Source organism: Neltuma alba, unplaced genomic scaffold, assembly GCF_004799145.2.
Source record: "Neltuma alba isolate B1F8T4 unplaced genomic scaffold, ASM479914v2 tig00003400_pilon, whole genome shotgun sequence".
NCBI classification, from domain to species: Eukaryota; Viridiplantae; Streptophyta; class Magnoliopsida; order Fabales; family Fabaceae; genus Neltuma; species Neltuma alba.
Window position 1 is genome coordinate 96,401 of NW_021633269.1, and position 19,057 is coordinate 115,457.

The 19,057-nt window shown below is 32.3% G+C and overlaps 1 protein-coding gene across 5 annotated transcripts; it reads left to right on the forward strand.

The window, feature by feature from the left end:
- Window positions 1-5,580: 5,580 nt before the first annotated feature.
- Window positions 5,581-14,760, forward strand: LOC114741464 (PH, RCC1 and FYVE domains-containing protein 1). Of its 5 annotated transcripts, XM_028929742.1 has the most exons (11): window positions 5,581-5,657; window positions 5,769-5,825; window positions 5,900-6,086; window positions 7,023-7,109; window positions 7,236-7,325; window positions 7,847-7,933; window positions 8,025-8,126; window positions 8,308-10,362; window positions 10,463-10,609; window positions 13,665-14,125; window positions 14,378-14,760. In XM_028929742.1, exons 3-11 carry the CDS (start codon window positions 6,039-6,041, stop codon window positions 14,532-14,534), a joined length of 3,234 nt encoding a protein of 1,077 aa, XP_028785575.1. In that variant the 5' UTR covers window positions 5,581-5,657; window positions 5,769-5,825; window positions 5,900-6,038; the 3' UTR covers window positions 14,535-14,760. The 5 variants fall into 5 exon arrangements, with proteins under 5 accessions (XP_028785575.1, XP_028785574.1, XP_028785573.1 ...); XM_028929741.1 differs by having other exon boundaries at window positions 5,769-6,086; XM_028929740.1 differs by having other exon boundaries at window positions 5,587-5,825.
- The last annotated feature ends 4,297 nt before the right edge of the window (window positions 14,761-19,057 follow it).

Consider the following 19,057-nt stretch of genomic DNA (forward strand, 5'->3'; position numbering starts at 1 on the left):
AATAGGTTTTGCATTCAAAGAGGAGGAATGTTGCTAAAGGAAAAGCTTAAAGGTTAAGGATAAGCATGAAAAGGTAGCTAGCATTCACTATTTAAATGTTACCTCGCATTGTATTTATTGTTATATATTATGCTATGTTGTTATACCATGATGTGGATGAGATTATGATATCATGTGATGTATAACTCCATGCGTAATGCCTTGTCTTATGCAATGTTGAGTGTCATGAATGAAAAGCATGTTATTTCCTTTCCATGGCATGTGAACGAAATTGAAAGTATGTGATAGCTATTGCATGTGGCATGTAATACTTTGCTTGAAGTGTGACATTGTAAATGTGATGCTATGCTACTAAAATTACTATGAATCTTGCCCCTCCCATGTTCAACAAACCCTAGGGCCTATAACACCAAAAGGAAAGAGCAAAGAGATGACCAATGTATGAAGGACTACTTGATGTTGTGAAATTCTATATGTCTTGGTCTTTTCTTGAAACATTGTGAATATTTGTAAATATTCTTTCGGATGACACTTTGCTATATTTTGATGCAAGTATATTTCAAAGTATACTATTATACCCGAATGTGTTGTTAAATTGTTGGTATGTTAAGTTAGTGCTTGAGTTTGAAGAGACAAGGCAACTAGGGGATAAAAGTCAACCTTTCAAGGCTACACTTTGACCAACGTGATTTTGACCAATTGGGTGAGTTAGATCACAAACTTTTACAGGAAAATAGATCTCATTTTTCTCTTTAAAATGAGTGGTACCACCCCGAAATGAACATTTGTACAAGAAGTTATGCTTATCCAAATTTAGGCAAAGATACTAGAAAATGAGAAAATAACCAAATGGATAGTACTTTTTGGAAATAAAATTGGGCTCGAATTTGAGGATAATTCATCCAGAAACTATTTTTCTTTAAAAGATAATCTAAAGAGCTTCCATTAGAAATTAGAATCACTTAATTTTGATTTTTCTAGAATTAATTATGATTTTTTAAAGTTTGGTCAAAATAGAAGTGTTGTAAATAGTAACCCAGAACAAAATTTTTTAAAGTTAAATTTTTAAAATTTTTGGCCATCAAATGTGATTCCATTTGCTTCTATTTGGTTAGTTATTTGGTATAAATTAAAAGTGTTACACAAGAGTTATTAATTACATAAAAGGTTATAAGGAAAAAGTTAGCATAAGCTCTACAGAAGGTGATGACAAAAGAAGCCCCACTACTAGTAACAGAAAAACAATGCCCACCAAAATGCTTATAAGTTAAAATATTCTCTATTATTGTCTCTGTATATTCATAAAGGAAAAGTAGTTTTTTGTCAACATAAAGGAAAACCAGTTAAACAGATAATGAGAGTTGAACAACAGCAAAATGTTGGTTGCCGATTGTTAATTAAGAACTTGCAATGCTTGTTGTTTTTTATAATATTGTTTGCATTTTTATAAAAGAGAAAAAAGAGTATAAAGATTTCGTATATAAAATCCTATCCATCTAGTTGCCTTAATTAACAAGATGAATAAATTAGTGTCATTTAGCATATGTAGTCGAAATATTGCCTCATCTCATAATTATGAGTTGTGCTTGTGCATTCTTATAACAGTGAACCTCGCTAATGCTTTATACTGTTCGGTTGCTTGAAATATTGGAACTGTATTTTTGCAATATTTAGTTGTTAAGGACTTCAGGAGAACACATGATTAGGTTCCCAAGAAACAGAGTTACTTTTGGTCCACATCCACCACATCATTATTCTTAAGTCTAAAAGTTAGAGCTGAACAATTGAAAGAATCAAAGAAAATAAACTTACAACGAGGAAGAAAGAAGATGAAGCTAGGAGAATGGAACGAGGAGTGAGGTGAGCTATGAATACCCTTGTGTCACATCCAGTAATATGACATTTATGAATAGGGATGTTTCTAAATAATTAAGGGTAAAAAATGACCAGGAGAAATAGAAAAATTTTGGTGGAAAATAATTATTATAGTTTTCCAAGCCAATTATGAAAAGTTTGATTAATCAAGGAAAATTGGTCAAGAATAATTATGGAAAAATATTTTCAAGCCTCAGAAAATTAAGAAAAAATAAAGATGATATTCCTTGAGAATTATATGGGATTATAAAATTGGTTTTATGACCAAATTGCTCTTAGAGAAATTACAAAGGAATTTAAGGGCGATTTAAGCTAGTTTAATGTCCTTTATTTGGAAAATTCCAAATAAATACTTTTAAGAAGGATAAAATCCCAAGAAAATTTTTATGATATCCCAAGAAATTATAAGAGATTATGGAATTAAAAGAAGACCTTCAAGTATCCAAGATTTTTCCCAATTCCTTTGAAAAGTGGAAAAATCAATAAAGAGAAGGAAATTAGTTTTCCCTTTAATTTAATTATTGGGAAATTAAATTAGAGACAAAGAGGGCAATTTGGAAAGATAAAAATGAGGAGAATAATTTATAGATCTAACAGAAAATAATTGCAGAGGCCAGAGCACTGTAATTATAGAAAAGAAGTTAAACCCGGAGTAAAAGTGCACCGATAAAGTGAAGACTAGAGTCTTGCACTTTACTTGGCCTACAAGTTGTCACTTGTCAAGCCTCTAATAGATGGTAATTAAAGCTTTCCAAGTGTCAAGCCTCCAATAGAGAGGATCTTGACTTTGGAATTTAATTACATTATAATTTACTTAATTAAGAGAGAGGTTTCAAGACTAAGTAGGAGGGTGACACTTGGCAACTCATTCATGATGGTGGTTGGGATATTTTGGTGCCTTAATTGAGCTTTTCCTCCCCCATAATCAGATCACCATTCGGCCAAGGCAAGAAGAGAGGGAAAAAGAGAGAACTTGAAGGGAAATCAAGAGAAAAGCAAGCTACTTTGATCTTCCAACTAAGATTCAAGCTTGGTAAGTTGTTCTAAGATGTTCCTTGCTTTGTTTTATTGATTTGTATGGTTGGAAAAATCAGCTCTGGTCCCTTCTTGTTGCTGGCCGAAATGGGTATAGTGTAGGGAAGGAGGTTTTGTTGTTAAACATAGTTAGGATACTATGAATCAAGGTGGTTTCAAGTGGTTTAGTGTTGTTTTGAAAGGGTTTCATGGTTGAACTCCAAGAGGTATGGTTCGGCCAAGACCTAAACTGAATCTTAGGATTTGTTTTTCAAAATTTTGTGACTTCCATTGTGTTTAAAATGGAAAATAGTGTAGGGTAAACCTAAAGAATAAGTATTAGAAGCCATAAAATCAAAGTTGTAATTTTTGGATAATGAACTCTTTTGGTTCGGCCAAGCTGAAACTGGAAGAAGGGATTTTATTTTGTTAAATCCAAGTAGATAATTGAAATCTACATGAAAAATCATGTAGGAGTGAGTTAAGAGGAATTTTTAGGGTTAAGGAAACAAACTCTAAAATGTAAAGAACAAAGGTGGGAAGCTTTAAGGGATAAAAATTGTCCTTGAGTTATGTTGTTGATTTTTATGTGAAATGGTTGATGATTCTTGCTGTCCCTTTTGTGGATTGCCATGTTAGGGTTTGGCATTTGTGGAAGCAAGAAAGAAGAACAAGAAAATCAAAGAGCATTGGATCAAGGTAGTAAGATTTAATTGACCTTAATGTTGAGTGTTGCATTGATTGCTATGCAATTTCACGTGCCATTATGTGGTTGAGCGAAATGATGATGAAGATGATGATGATTGTGTAGCTATACTCCTTGCTTTATGTGCCTTGGCTATTGCATGTTAGAGTGCTATATGTATGAGGTAAAGTAGTTCCCTATTAATAGCAAAAGGTTGGAATGCTTGTGTAGTTATACTCCATTTTGATTTTTCTAGATTAAGTTATGAATTTTTTAAGTTAGGCCAGAAAATTGGATTTTTACCCAATGAAACAGTAAAAATCCGAAAATTAGCATTTTTCATGGATTTTTGAGCCCAAGACCATCCAAGGTGGTCTAAAATGGTTTTAATTAAATCCTAAGTGGATCTGATAGTAAGGTGTGACACCTTGCAATGGAGAACTCACGAAGCAAGCAGAAAGCGACAATGACAAAAGGAGAGAACACTATAAGCTTGAAAGCTAAAGCTCAAAAGCAGAATAATGGAGGTGATGAGGCCAGTACCACGAAGGTGTGATTCAAATGGAAATGGTGTGACTGGGGGAAATCAGAGCACCAAGTTTGATTCGAGAAGCAAGGGCCTGTATTGGTGTGGAAGGGAACAACTTTAGAGCACCAAGTTCTCCATTTTTTAGATTCTTGCTCGATTAAGGACCTTGCATAGAGAAGGGAGGCCTATCACAGAAAGGGAGCAAGGAGATACTAGGTTAAGGCAGAGAAGAGAAAGGTGAAAGAGAAATAAGTGATAAAATTTAGGGCTTGTTTGGTATGAGGGGAGAGGAGGGAAGGGGAATTGGTTTAATGGAGAAGAAGGGAAGTGAGGTTTCATGCTTGGTTTAGAAGGAGAAGGGCCAGAGGGAAGCTAATTATAAGTTAACAAATATACATTTTATGTTTTTTATAATGTTTGTGTCATAATTATTATTTTTTAAGTTTTTAAATCTCAAGAACTAGTTATTTCACTTATGTATAAAATGCTTTTATACGTACTACCTCCGGTTCTTAATATAAGACCCTATTTGACTTTTATTTTGGTAATAAATATAAGACCCCAATCCACTTTGTCTCTCATATTTATATATTTTTTTCCAAAGTAACATTTCTAACAATGATAGTTCTAGTTAATATACTTGATGAACAAGGATATTTTAGGAAAGACAACGCCTATTTAGGACAAATAACTAACTCAACTTACTTTCTTAATCTCTTTAAATTAGTCAACTGGCTCTTATAATTAGGATCGGAGGTAGTATTTTAAAAGATGATTTTATTAATTTTAACATTCTATTTTTAAAAATATTTTACTTCTCAAAATATGACAAAGTTAATAAATTGAGTTAGAGAAAGAGAGAGATAAGACATGTTTTTCTTTATAAAGCTCGTAATTCAGTGTCAACAACTTTTTCAGTAGTTGCGTTGAGAAGTTGTTTTAAACAATTAGGGCTCAAATTTTATATAAATATATGTTTGGGTTAGAAGTTAAACAATAGATTTTGGACAAAAATTAATTTTCTTGAATTATGATTTATAAAATTAATTATAAAATTGGCAACACATAATCTAATAAAATAGAGTTACTAAAAAACAAATTTGACAAATTATTTTTTTTTCATTTTATGTTTTTAACTCAAAATATACGACATTTTTAGTAAAAGGAGGAAAAAATGCAAAGTTCAATCTAACTGATTTATTCGTAACTTTTAATTGGATTGACCAAAAACTAGTTTATAGGCTATTGTTATGGTCATACTCTGGTTAAAGTTTAATAACATACATATAATTAACTAATTTATCTTATTTTCTTAATCTTTTTTCTGCTAACATCTTATTTTCTTAATATAATTAAATTAATTAAGTATGTATTATATTAAACACACGAGAGACTATAACTGAAAATTAAAAAGGTTGTAAACATTTGGCAACTTAATGATTGATCATGACACATGGCGAAGACGCTGAGCTGGTGGATGTTGATGCTGCATAAGAAATGCACGCGCTAATATCTGAGCCAATTTCTTTTAAACTAGAAAACTTCACTAAACATGTGAGACCGTTTATTTCCCTTACATTTCGCCTCCTCTTTCTCTTCTCTCTGTCTCATTCATCTGCAAGTTTTCCCTATTCCCTTATTCGCTGAATTTTCTTTTTTGCTTAGAAATTGAGACTCCACACACTTGATGCAAATTTCAATAACTCTATTGCAAAATTTAAGGTAAATTGTTCAATTTCTTTGAGGATTTTAAGAAATTTCTTCATTTGGCTAATTTTTCATTTGAGTTGTTGGAGAATTTGATGAGAAGTCGAAGTCGAAAACCATATGCATCTATGAAGACTGGGGCACGAAAGTCGCCGCCGCCACACCACCTGATGCAGTTGCCGCTTGAGCTTCGTCTTTGGCGATTTGCTTACGGTTTTTTCAGATGGAATGGCAGATCTTGCTAGCTTTGGGAATTCTGAGCGTGACATTGAGCAAGTCAGTTTCTATCAAAATTTCCTCCTCTTCATCTTTGTTATCCTAATCCTCATAAATTATTTGATTTAGGTGTTGGAAGTGATGGGAATCTTGATGTTGTTTGGGCAAGATAATGCACACCGAGTTTTGTTTGGGGAAAAGACACATTATAGATTATTGTCTTCAAATGCTTTGTGATTGTGGCTTCATCTGTAAACCCGTCTAAGTCCTTTTTATTAAAAATAGTCATAGTAATTGTGCATTTATTTTAACTCATTCATCACTTTAAAAACTAAAAATATTATTTGTATAATGGCAACAATGACCGTTGGTGTTAGTTCTCATGAAGTTTTTTTTATTTCCTTAACTAAAAGAACCTGCATTAAAGATAACAATGCCGTTGCCCAATTTTGTTCGTTTGCTTACCCCTAACCTTTTCATCAATACAAAATCGTAGTCATGATACTATTATGACCATTATAAATTGGAAAAAAAAAATTTATTGGAGTACTTGGGTCAGAAGTGGAAGAAAGTAGTGAAGATACTAATGCAGTTAGAACTATATATGTGTTATGTATAAAACATGAATCATTTTAAGTTACTTTGTATCAATTGCTTATATTCTATGAGCTACATAATGAATATATGTTTTGAAGCTATGTTGAGTTTCTGTGCATAAGAAGCAAAAAGACAACAAAAAAAACTAACTTTTTGGAAATTAGCTTGATCATATATAATATCAATATTAGCTAGATTATATTCAATTACAGAAAAAATATCGACAAATATCTTTGCATGGCCATTCAAAAATGATTCAAGAAACTCCATTGGATGATGTTTCCTAGTAAATTTGTTTCCTCCTTAAATACAAGAGCTTGGTTTAGTGAGGATATTATATTTTGCAAAATATCAGATTTTATAAGGGCTTCATATAATCACATTGTATTTTCATTTCAGGCACTGGTAGCTTTAAAAAAAGGCTCTCAATTACTTAAGTATAATCGGAAAGGGAAGCCAAAATTTCGTCCCTTCAGACTCTCACCTGTAAGTTCTTACTTATACATTGAAATAACTTCTGGCAATAAAGGTTCATATACACGCGCACACATGAATATATTGTTACCTCTAGAGTTTGTGTGTATAGATAAATAAAGTTTATAGCTTTAACAGGATGCTACAACATTGATTTGGATTTCTCATGGAAGGGAAAAAAATCTGAAGTTATCTTCTGTTTCACGTATCATCCCTGGACAAAGAACTGTAAGTTAATAATCTCAATTTTCTATTAGTCTAATTGGTGTAATGATGTGCCTGGCTTGTAATGACTATAATTTGTAATAGGGGAAAAGAGGAATTGAAAAAAAAGGTGCAACATCTTATTCAACCAATACAACTCTATTTTATAGAAGGGGATAAAAGAAATTGCGAGTTGGAATACCTAAATCTGACACATGATAATTGTTAGGTAGTATGCTGCCATAAAGAGAAGGATATTTCTTGGGATGTTGGTAGTAATTTGATGAAGGAAATCGATATAGAATCCAACATCTCAAATGTTAGATCCTATTGTACATTTTCTTGCATTTTTCCTATTGCAACAGGCTCTACTCCCCCCGGTTTTTTTGCTAAATTAAATTATGTATTTGCAAGGCTACCTATTTCTACTTATTGGTAAGAACACATCTATCATTTTATATAATTAAATTATATTAGAGTAGGAGGATTCTATATATCTGTAGAATGTCTAATTTTTCTTTTAAATATATAACTATCCCTTTCAGGCTGTATTTAGAAGGCACTTGCGCCCAGAAAAGGATTATCTATCATTTTCACTTGTTTATAAAAATGGGGAACGGACACTTGATCTGGTTAGAAAATTTAGTAACTACTCATATTTGATAAATAAGTCATTATAATGGAAAATCTAAATCTAGTTTCTCTCTCTTTTTATTTTGATAGATTTGCAAGGACAAAGCTGAGGTAGAGATATGGTTTGGAGGTCTGAAGGCATTAACTTCTCCTAGACAACACACCCTACGTTCTAAAAGTAACTTATATGATGTGAGTTTGAATTGATATCTTTTAAATGATCATTTAATTCTTAACTCGTGTTCCAAATTAAGGTTTGGTTTGGTAAGTAGGAATCTAACCCATATTATTGATTTATTCATTTTTTGCATAGTGACTACTCTTTATGTGTATACTTGAGAGACTTTTACTTAAGTAGTGTCTTTGATTTCAGCTACAAGATGGTGTAGACTTTTTCCCAATTAGTCGTCCTTTTGGTGTATTAGAGTTTACTTCAAGCATTGCACGTGGCAGGGACTCTACAGATTCTCTATTGCATTGGCCAACCTCAGATGTGGCAACCGAGTGTTCAAATATGCAACAAAGGACAAGTACTTCAGATGGCTTTCGTATTAGTGTGTCAAGCACACCTAGTTGTTCTAGCGGAGGATCAGGGCCAGATGACATAGAGTCACTGGGTGATGTTTATATATGGGGAGAGGTTTGGACTGATGGGGCTTCACCTAATACATTAGGTTGTCAAGTTGCTTTGATGACAGATGTGCTGGTTCCTAAACCATTAGAGTCAAATGTTGTCCTTGATGTTCAACAGATTGCATCTGGTGTGCGTCACATTGCTCTGGTTACTAGGCAAGGAGAGGTTTTTTCTTGGGGTGAGGAATATGGGGGAAGACTTGGTCATGGGATTGATAAAGATTTCTACCATCCCCATCTTGTTGAGTTCCTCTCTGTTCAAAATGTTGATTTTATTGCATGTGGAGAGTATCACACCTGTGCTATTTCTACATCAGGTGATCTATTCACATGGGGAGATGGTGCTCATAATGCTGGGCTTCTTGGTCATGGTAGTGATGTTAGTCATTGGATCCCGAAAAGGGTTACTGGCCCTTTGGAAGGTCTTCAAGTTTTATCCATAGCATGTGGTGCATGGCATTCTGCATTGGCAACCTCTAATGGGAAATTGTTTACCTTTGGTGATGGAACATTTGGTGTCTTGGGCCATGGAGACAGGAAGAATGTGTCATATCCAAAGGAAGTACAATCATTGAGTGGACTAAAGACTATTAAGGTTGCTTGTGGAGTATGGCACACTGCAGCTATTATAGAGGTTATGGGTCATCAAGGTTCTAATATTTTATCCAAGAAGCTCTTTACTTGGGGTGATGGTGACAAGTATCGTTTGGGTCATGGAAACAAGGAAACCTACCTTCAACCTACTTGTGTCTCTGCACTAATTGATTATAATTTTCACCAGATAGCCTGTGGGCACACTTTGACTGTTGCCTTAGATACATCAGGTTTTGTATTTACTATGGGTAGCACTATATATGGTCAATTAGGAAATCCTTTGTCTGATGGAAAAATGCCTACAAAGGTTCAAGATAAGTTGGTTGGTGAATTTGTTGAGGAAATATCATGTGGAGCACATCATGTTGCTGTCTTGACATCAAGAAGTGAATTATATACCTGGGGGAGGGGAGCAAATGGAAGATTAGGGCATGGAGACATAGAAAACAGAAAATCACCAACACTAGTTGAAGGTTTGAAGGATAGGCATGTCAAAAATATCTCTTGTGGCTCAAATTTTACATCCTGCATATGCATCCATAAATGGGTTTCTGGATCTGATCAATCTGTTTGTTCTGGTTGTCGGCAAGCATTTGGTTTTACTAGAAAAAGGCATAACTGTTATAATTGTGGGTTGGTACATTGTCATGCTTGTAGCTCTAAGAAGGCTCTAAGAGCAGCATTAGCACCAACACCAGGAAAACCGCATCGTGTGTGTGATGCTTGTTATAGTAAGCTTAAAGCTACTGAGATTGGGAGTGCTTCTACTTCTAATAGGAAACCTACTCCTCCTCGTCAATCCTTAGATGGCAGGGAAAGATTAGATCGGGGAGAAGTAAGGTCTTCAAGAATTCTCATGTCTTCTATCACTGAGCCAGTAAAATTCCTTGAGATATGGGGAAATAAGATTGAATCTAGACATGATTTTTCTTCTATAGCCCAAACTCCTCAATCAATTTTAGAATTCAAAGATGTTGCATTTCCATGTTCATTGAGGCCCATTCATAATACTTTCAAGCCTACTTCTGTAACTTCGAGTCCACCAAGAACTCCCCCAGCCAATTTAAGACCTGCATCACCATATATAAGACGACCAAGCCCATCGCGTTCTTCCACCCTTGGGTTTTCTAGAAGCATGATTGAAAATTTGAGGAAATCAAATGAGCTTATAAACCAAGAACTCTCCAAATTACAAAATCAAGTAAGTTCTTATACCTTTTCAATTTAGTGGATTTTGTTCTTTGAGGAATATAACATGCCCTATTGACAACTAAAATGAACATTAATTTTCTTGAACATAGATTCGAAGCTTGAAGCAGAAGAATGACATGCAAGACATGGAGATTCACAAGCTGAAGAAAAATGTTAAGGAAGCTACCTTGTTGACTACTGAGGAATCTTCTAAGCATAGGCTGGCTAGGGAGTTTATTAAGAGCATGACAGATCAGGTACTTTTATTCAATCTATATTCTCACAGCATAATCCAATTTATCTTTTATATATTAAACTTTTATTAAATATTAATAAAATTTTTCTGTCATAGCTATTCGTGGAAATATCAAGTCAGTTTTTGTACAAGCAAAGTGATGAATTTTTGAAAATAGCTAATAATTTTTTTTGGCTAATTTTTTCTCTCCAAATTTTGCTGGACTTAAAAGCATATTTTCAATGGAATTAAATTTGGCTATGAAACATCTATCATTTCACTTTATTATATACGCATTTGGAAGTGCTACGATTCAAGGGAATCATGAATTAAATCCATAGATTGAAAACTTATATTTTCTAATCATAATGTCATGCAATGTGGTTTCATTTGCCATCATTTGGTCACTTATATGGTTAGAAATTAAGGTGCTATATCTTTTGTTACTTTTTTATTCTCGGCTTACTATTTATTTGGTAAATTTCATATTTTTTTTGTTTAACTTTGAAAATTCATAACTAATTATAGAAAAATTATATTGAGGGGATTCAAGTCTTTGTTTAAAGCTCTTTAATTTTATATAGAAGAAAAATACTCATTAGGCCATTTACTTGTGTATTCATCTCAGAAAAACACATGAAAATATACTATTCATATAGTCAAAATAGTATTTCATAGCTTCTTTGCCCTAATTTTGAGCAATCATAACTTCTAGCACATATATCCATTTAAAATGATCTACTACTTGTTTTAAATCTTAGGATGTATTCTATTTAGTTGTAAAATTTCATGGGCGAATCATTTGTTTTACTTTTTCTTTATCTCAATTTTGTCACTTTATGTTGGAAAGTTTATCTCCTTACTTTGAATTAGTATGCTATAAACAAACATTATTTTGCCTGCAATCATTCCAGCATCCTATTAATCATTCTCATGCATTATCATACTTAATTTTATATGCCATCATCATCATTCATTATTAAGTAATATCAATAGGCATGTTCTTGAACAAATCAACATAAAGGAGAAATATTGTATTACAAATCACAAACATATTTCTCAAATTCTTCTCTTCTTTCTTTGATCCTCATCTTGCATTCCTCTTTCATAAGCATAATATCTATTATGGTTGGTTAAGAGAGTGTGAGACTCAAGAGAATCTCAATAGCAAAGAACAATAACAATAATGCCAACAATGCAAGGTTCTTACATAGTATACATTAACTAGCACACATCTATACCATAAAGAAAACTCATTCATGCATATTGTCAAGGCACTAAATACAACGGGTTTAGCACATATCATCTTCTTTATCAATAGCTCAACCATATTATGGCATAGAACATATAACAAACAACCAATGCAGGTTAACATTAAAGTTAGATGCTCTTGCTATCTTGTTCTAACTCTTGATTCTTGCTTCTTCTCCCTTGGATTGGAAGTTTTTCTTGCCAATGCTTAACTCCTATTCATCACATAATAAGGGCATTCTAAGTATCAATTCAAAAAACTTCAATAACTCAACTTAAACCCTTAACCCTTATCTTTGATTTTTAGGGTTTTAGTGTCATCTTTTTTAACATAACTTTTGGCTCATAATCATCCTCACTTTTCATACTCTGCCCTCGAGACTTTATCGAAGTCTCTATCTTCCTCGTTAGAAAACTTTCACTTTGTAATTTGGTCCCTGACAATCTTTCTATCCTTTCAGGGAATTTCTGGGAGTCCTGCCAAAAGGGTTTCGATGGCCTGCCCATTACAAGCAATTTTTTATACTTCTAAACCCAAAATTTGGGATGTTATAGGCTAATAGCCTACTTTTGTTTTGCACTTGGGTATATTTTGTTGAAGCTTTCTTTTTTTAAGAAAATTAGATTTGCTATTTTAGCCACACACTTCTCTTTTAGATTGCTTGGAGTTGAAATGCTCCCTTTTTTGCCAAGAGCTTTTAAGTGTGAGCTGCATGTGCACTTCATTCCAATAACATATGAGTAGTACATAAAGTATTCAATGGAATGAAGAACATAAATTACTAGATTTTCATAGGTCTATGGGGAAAACAATACCATGAATCTCATGTTCATATTAAAAAAGTTACAAACAATTCTTAGAGATGAAAAATTGATAATTTGCTGCATTAGTAAACTTTGCAACTCTTATGATTGCTTATTGGCAAAAAGAGTTATTTTCATTGCTCATACATATTTTTTCAAATAAAATTAGGTAAACCGAAAATAATGAAATATTTAATGATGGAAAACTTCTCTAAACAATCTACATCACTTAGTTAAGGCCTCAAGTAAGGTAGGTTTAGTTTATGTGCAAAATTGTAGATGGCACTTAGTATTACTCAAAATTCAGAAAGGCAAGTTTTTAGTAGATTGGAAACAAAATGCTAGGGCTGCCTTAACTAATGGCGTGTAGATGGTAAGACACCTTCTTCTATGAGAAATATCTGGTATGTAGTATTAGTTAGATTTGAGTCATGTTAAACTCCAATGAGAGTAAACGTTTTCAACAAAATTTTCCCTTAATTTAGAGGACTTGAACTGTAGACCATACTGGATATTCAGTCTCTTGTTTGTTTAAATCACTATTGGTGTCTCCTATAATTACTTTTTGTGCATGTATGATTATATGAAAATGAGAAATTAAATTATTTGTATGTTGGCAAGATATAAAGAAATCATAAATAACAATAAATGAATGCATGAAATTGGTTGCTAGTTGAAGTAAAATTTTTATTCTTGGGCAATGTTTTAAGTATGATTGTAAATATTAATTAATAAGAACGTTATATGTGTGTGTATGTCAACAGACACTTAAATCTCATGTTGATTTAGATAGTTATTGTTTATGACCTAAAACAAATTTATTTGGATTTTACTTGTGAAATTTGTGTGTTTAGAAGGCTTGAAACTATTGGGAACATACAAATGTTTTTTGTTTAAATTAAATTTTCTCCCCCATAACTACTAGATGGGTTAACAGCATTGTGTGGAACATGCTAGTTATGGAAGCCTATGAAGAAAAGATACCTGATATTCTAGAATGCTATTATGTTTGGTTTTTCTAGTTGGAAGAGGTGACACAACATTTGCCACCTGATAGTCCAGACAGTGAAACGTTGAGAAGTATCCATGCTCAAGCTGAAGATTTTCTAAGAGAAAATATAGAATCTGAAGCATCATGTTCCATACTTTCAAACTTAGAGTCTAATCAAGAAACTGGATATGACACGCCAGCTTTAGATATCAATGGTTCTAAATTGCAAGAACATAAAATTATTGATCCTGTTGGAGTTGAACCATCTCAAGATTCAGGAAGTTCTCTTCAAGAAAGTAATAGATCATCTGTATCTAGTATAGAGGCAGCAACAACTCCACAAAGCTTAGAAAATGGTTCACAATCACCAGACTCTATGAAACAAGGGAGAGAAACAGAATCACAGGTCATCGAACAATTTGAATCTGGTGTTTATGTGACGCTGGTAATACGGCCAAGTGGTAGAAAGGCTTTCAAACGAGTTAGATTCAGGTGCAAGCTCATTTCTTTACTCCTTATATTCCGTATTTCCAATATATATTCCATATATTTTTCAATTTAATTGAATTTGTACTATATATCTGTCTCTCTGTGTATGGCCAAGTGTATATTCCCCTATGCAAAAAGTTTTTATGTGAAGAATGAGGAACATTATTCAATTTTTGTAAATAATGCTGCTTGTTACTTTTATATATTATAGTTTATTTTGATACTTATTTGTCTTTTTTTTTTTTTTTAATGCAGTAAGCGAAAGTTCGATGCACAGCAGGCAGAAGAATGGTGGAATAAAAACAAAGATATGGTGTTTAGAAAGTATAGTTCACCAGCAACAAATCCTGCAGCTCGTGGGTCATCATCTAATACGCAACCATTAGTTGAAGACAACTCTGAAACTTCTTGAACTTAGTTTTCTTTTCCTAGTCTATCTAGTCATTAGATAATATAGGATAGTCGCATACCAATCAACCAAATGTAAAGAAAACATATTTAGACAACTAATTTAATTTGAAGAGAGGAGTCTAACAGCAAAATATGCATGAATGTAACTTTGTGCTACAGAGAACATAATTGTAATATGACACAAATTTGATTTAGATGTAGAAAAATTGCTTACCTTTTGAAGTCGATATGCTTATTATCTTAATCTTGTTAGAGATTATTAGTTTTCATAGGCACGAAGCTTATGTATCAAATATTAGAACAAAAAGTTTACATCACATATTATATTGACCTTTCATTCAACCTGCGTATAACCTACAATTTATAGCCGGGTTACATTGTGCTAAGTTGCAGTTACTCTGCAGTTCGTGTTTTTAAATAGCATGACCTTTTCTGTTATTTTTGTTATATCTTACAAACCACGAATCTTTTTGATATGAAATTTGTTTTATATGAAAATGGACTCAAAACATGATTTTATGACATATTTCAGTATCAAATGGTTTCATTAGAAAGAGATATGTTTTTCAAAATCTTATGCTTTGATTTTACATGTAGAAAGAGACTCTCTAACATTTGTTCATTGTTTTGAAATGGGTCTTGTTGAATTTGAAACAAGACTGAAAAAGCTTTCCAGTAATAGGTCATTTGTCAATTGAGAGAGTTGTATCCGTCCAAAATTGACTAATCCTTGTTAAACTTGCAAGTTATATGTCCTTTATGAACTATGACTCAAATTGTATTGGATTCATTAAGGAAACTTGCATCAAACTCAATCAACTCAAGTCATAGTCTCTCTGTCTTTTTTTTTTTTGCTAAAACTTCTTTCAAACCCTAGGGTTAGTCATGAATCACATATTCTTAAACTGACATAACACCAACTGCACATAGGTGCAACTAGAAAAATCCATAGCCTTCATGTTACATACAAGTCAAGTTTTCTCTAAACTCCAGATACTCAAATGTCTTTCTCTAAACTAGAGCTAGAAATATATTTGTAAATTTTGTTAAGGTACACCTAACACCCAGAATTATTTTTCAATGTGCATCCAGTATGCTATTTAGTGGTGCAATTTTACCCCTGAGATATTAAATATTGAGCAATCCCCACTCTCATGCTAATAAACCTTTTATGTAGAAAAGAAAACAAAGCTTCCATCTCCCATCTTAGTTGCCAATGATAGTACCCAAGAGTGGATGGATACAAAGTAATGGAATTTGATGTTGCGTGTGAATTTTGGGTCAACGATAAAGATCCAGTGACTAAAAGGGACCTATCAAGAAGTAAGATACTCAAGAGCTACTGCTTAGTTTATTTTTAGTTATTTTCTGTCTTATTTATTTAAGATTTTTTTTTTTTTTACGATTCGAGGATTTTCAAATTAATCTTTTGGGTTATCCATTAGATATATTATTTTAGAAATTTTAGTTGCCGAATTGGAATCTAAAGGATATTATTATTATACTTTTGATTTAAATTTGAATAGATGGCAATCTTATCCTTAGAATAATTTTAGATTTTTAGAGTAATTTTAATATTTAGAGTCTCATTAGAGTTATGAATTTTATCTATTTAAAGAGTTAAATGTATTCAATTATTTTCAAGTTAATAATGAGAATTTTCTTTGACAAGTATTGACTTGTGTTTTTGTATTCGAGATAGAATACTATTAGGTTGCAATAGTCTAATAAACTCTTTGTAGGGTGTAACAACAATTTTCTTAACCTTGATTACTTACCTAAATTATCCATTTTTAAACACTATTATGGGAGAAAAGAAAAAAATGTTATACAAATCCTATCATAGTAAGAAAAGTTACAACTTAACTTCAAAAGCTAACCAAAGTAGAAAAGAGTTCAACTAACTATTTGAAAGCACTGTCCAAGATAATCACGATAGGTAGATAAAACTTAACTTCAAAGTGCCTATCATGATTAAAAAAAAAAAACTCCTTCTTAATTCATAATAGAAAAGAAAGAAACTAATATTCAAAAGCTATCATGAATAACAAAATTTTTCTAAATCGCGTATGAACCCATGATAGACAGGACACAACCCGTCTGACTTGATTATAAAAATAAACCCCTATTTAACCTTATAACATACCAAATGGGCCTTCAGTATCTCAAAACTTAGGGATATCAATTCACTAGCAAGCCCAATTAAATCCTTTCTATAACACCTTCACTTTTTCCCAAGTAACCAACCAAATAAAAGCAAATAGAATCACATTTTATGGCCAAAGGTATGAAAAACGTAACTTTGCAAAATCTTGTTCTCAGGTTACTATTCACAATAACCTATAATTTAGCTAATTTTAAAAATTCATAATTAATCTAGAAAATTTGAAATTGAGTGATCCTGAGTTCTATTAGAATCTCTTTGGATTATCTTTTGAGAAAAAATAAGTACTAGTCAATTTGCCTTCAGATTTGGGCCCAGTTTAATTTCCAAAAGTTATTGTTCATTTGGTCATTTCTAATTTTTCTGTATTTTTGCTAAACTTTGGAATGACATAACTTCTTGTATAAATATTCGGTTGAGACGCGTTACCACTCATTTTAAAGAGAATGGTAAGATCTCTTTTCTTGTAAAATTTTGTGACCTAACTCACTCAAATGGTCAAAATCACATTAGTCAATGTTTAGCCTCAAAATGTTGACTTTAATCCCCCAATCAGTTTGGTTTTGCGCACTTTGCCCTTGGCTCTCTAGCTCATACATTTACTCATGCATTTGGGTCTAATGACATACCATAACATACATTTACATCAAAATATCATAGGAAGATATCTCTACAAAGTTAATCACACAATTCATATAATTCAAAAGAAAGGTTCAAGGCCATATAACATTCCATAAAACTCATTATTTCTTCAAGCATTTGCTACCTCCTTGCCCTTTCCTTTTGATGTAGTAGCCCCTAGGGAATTGTTGGAGTATGGGGGTAAGGTTCACAGGAATTTTAGTAGCATAGCATTATATTCAAAATGTCACACAAGCAAGGTATCATATATTATAGGTTTCTAGCTATCACATACTTTAACTTTGATGCACATACCATGGAAAGGAACAATATACTTTCTTATTCATCATATTCAACATTGCATAAACCAAGGCATTTCATGCATGGAGTCAAACACAATGTCACATAACAATCTCATCCATATCATTGCATAGCAATATAGCATAATACGTAACAATAAACACAATGCAGGGCAACATTAAAAATAAATGATAGCTAACTCTTTTAATGCTTATCTCCTTAGCAAAAATCTCCTTCACTTTTGATGCCAAACCTATTGGTAACACAATAGGGCACACACATTATTAAATCATTTATCATAGTAACCCTTAATCCCTTTTTTTACTTGATTTTTGGGTTATTATTTCTAGCTTTGATTTCTTAATTTTCTTGAACCATTTCTATATAATTTTTTATGAAGAATACAAATATCAACTTAGATTTGTGAAAATTCAATTCTTTCCTAATGAAACAAGCTTGGTTGAATTAAAGGGATCAATTTTTGAAATTTTTATTTTTAATTTTAATGCTTCTAAGCTTCCTTTCTTGGTATTTTCTGCACTATTTTATTATTTAAACACATTGGAAGCATCAAATTGAATTGAATCCATCTCTAACCCCTACTTCTATTTTTGGCCAAAATGTTGTGTCACATCCTGAAAATTTCATTTGGACATAAGAAGTTAAAAATTCAAATGAAGGCCAATATATATAGTAGACAGAGGGATAAAATAACTTTTAGTGTAAAACCTTAATAGGGTCCAGGCTAATATTTTTAGAATTATCGGTTTAGAAAGGGGAAAACAGAAAAATTTGAGAAAAATTTCAAAAAATTCTCAAAAAATAATAAAGGTAAATTAGAGATTTTGGAACCTTGATGGAGGCCCCAAAAGTGAAATTGTTGTGAAAACAAGTTATTACAGAATTTCCTGAATACAGAGATTTTTCAGAAAAATAGTAGAAAATTGAAGAAAAATAATTATGTTAAATACGGAAATTTATAAAATTGGTTTTAGGCCTTGAAAGTACATGAATTAATTTTGGAGAATTTATTCTCCCATAGTTTTACTGATAGAGGCCTAATAGAAAAAAATTCAAAATAAATAGTTAAAGGTGAAAAAAATTCAAAAAATTTTTAAATTATATCTTTATATGAAAAAAAGGATTTTTCAGGAAGAGAAATGCATTTTTGGAGGTCTAGAAAAATTATGGAATGTTATAAGTGAATAGTAACTGATAAAACTTCAAAATGGTTTGAGATTATGATTTGGTTTGTGGGCCATTTTTTAGACCATCCTAAACCATAAGTGGGCCCCACATTGTGCTAGGAGAAGGCCCAATTCCATGCAAAATCTGGACCCTTAATTATATTGGAATTTAATCTAATTTTCATACAAATATCTTGGAATATTCTAGGACTTAAACACTTGGCATGATCTGGACCTTTTCAGCTCTTGATG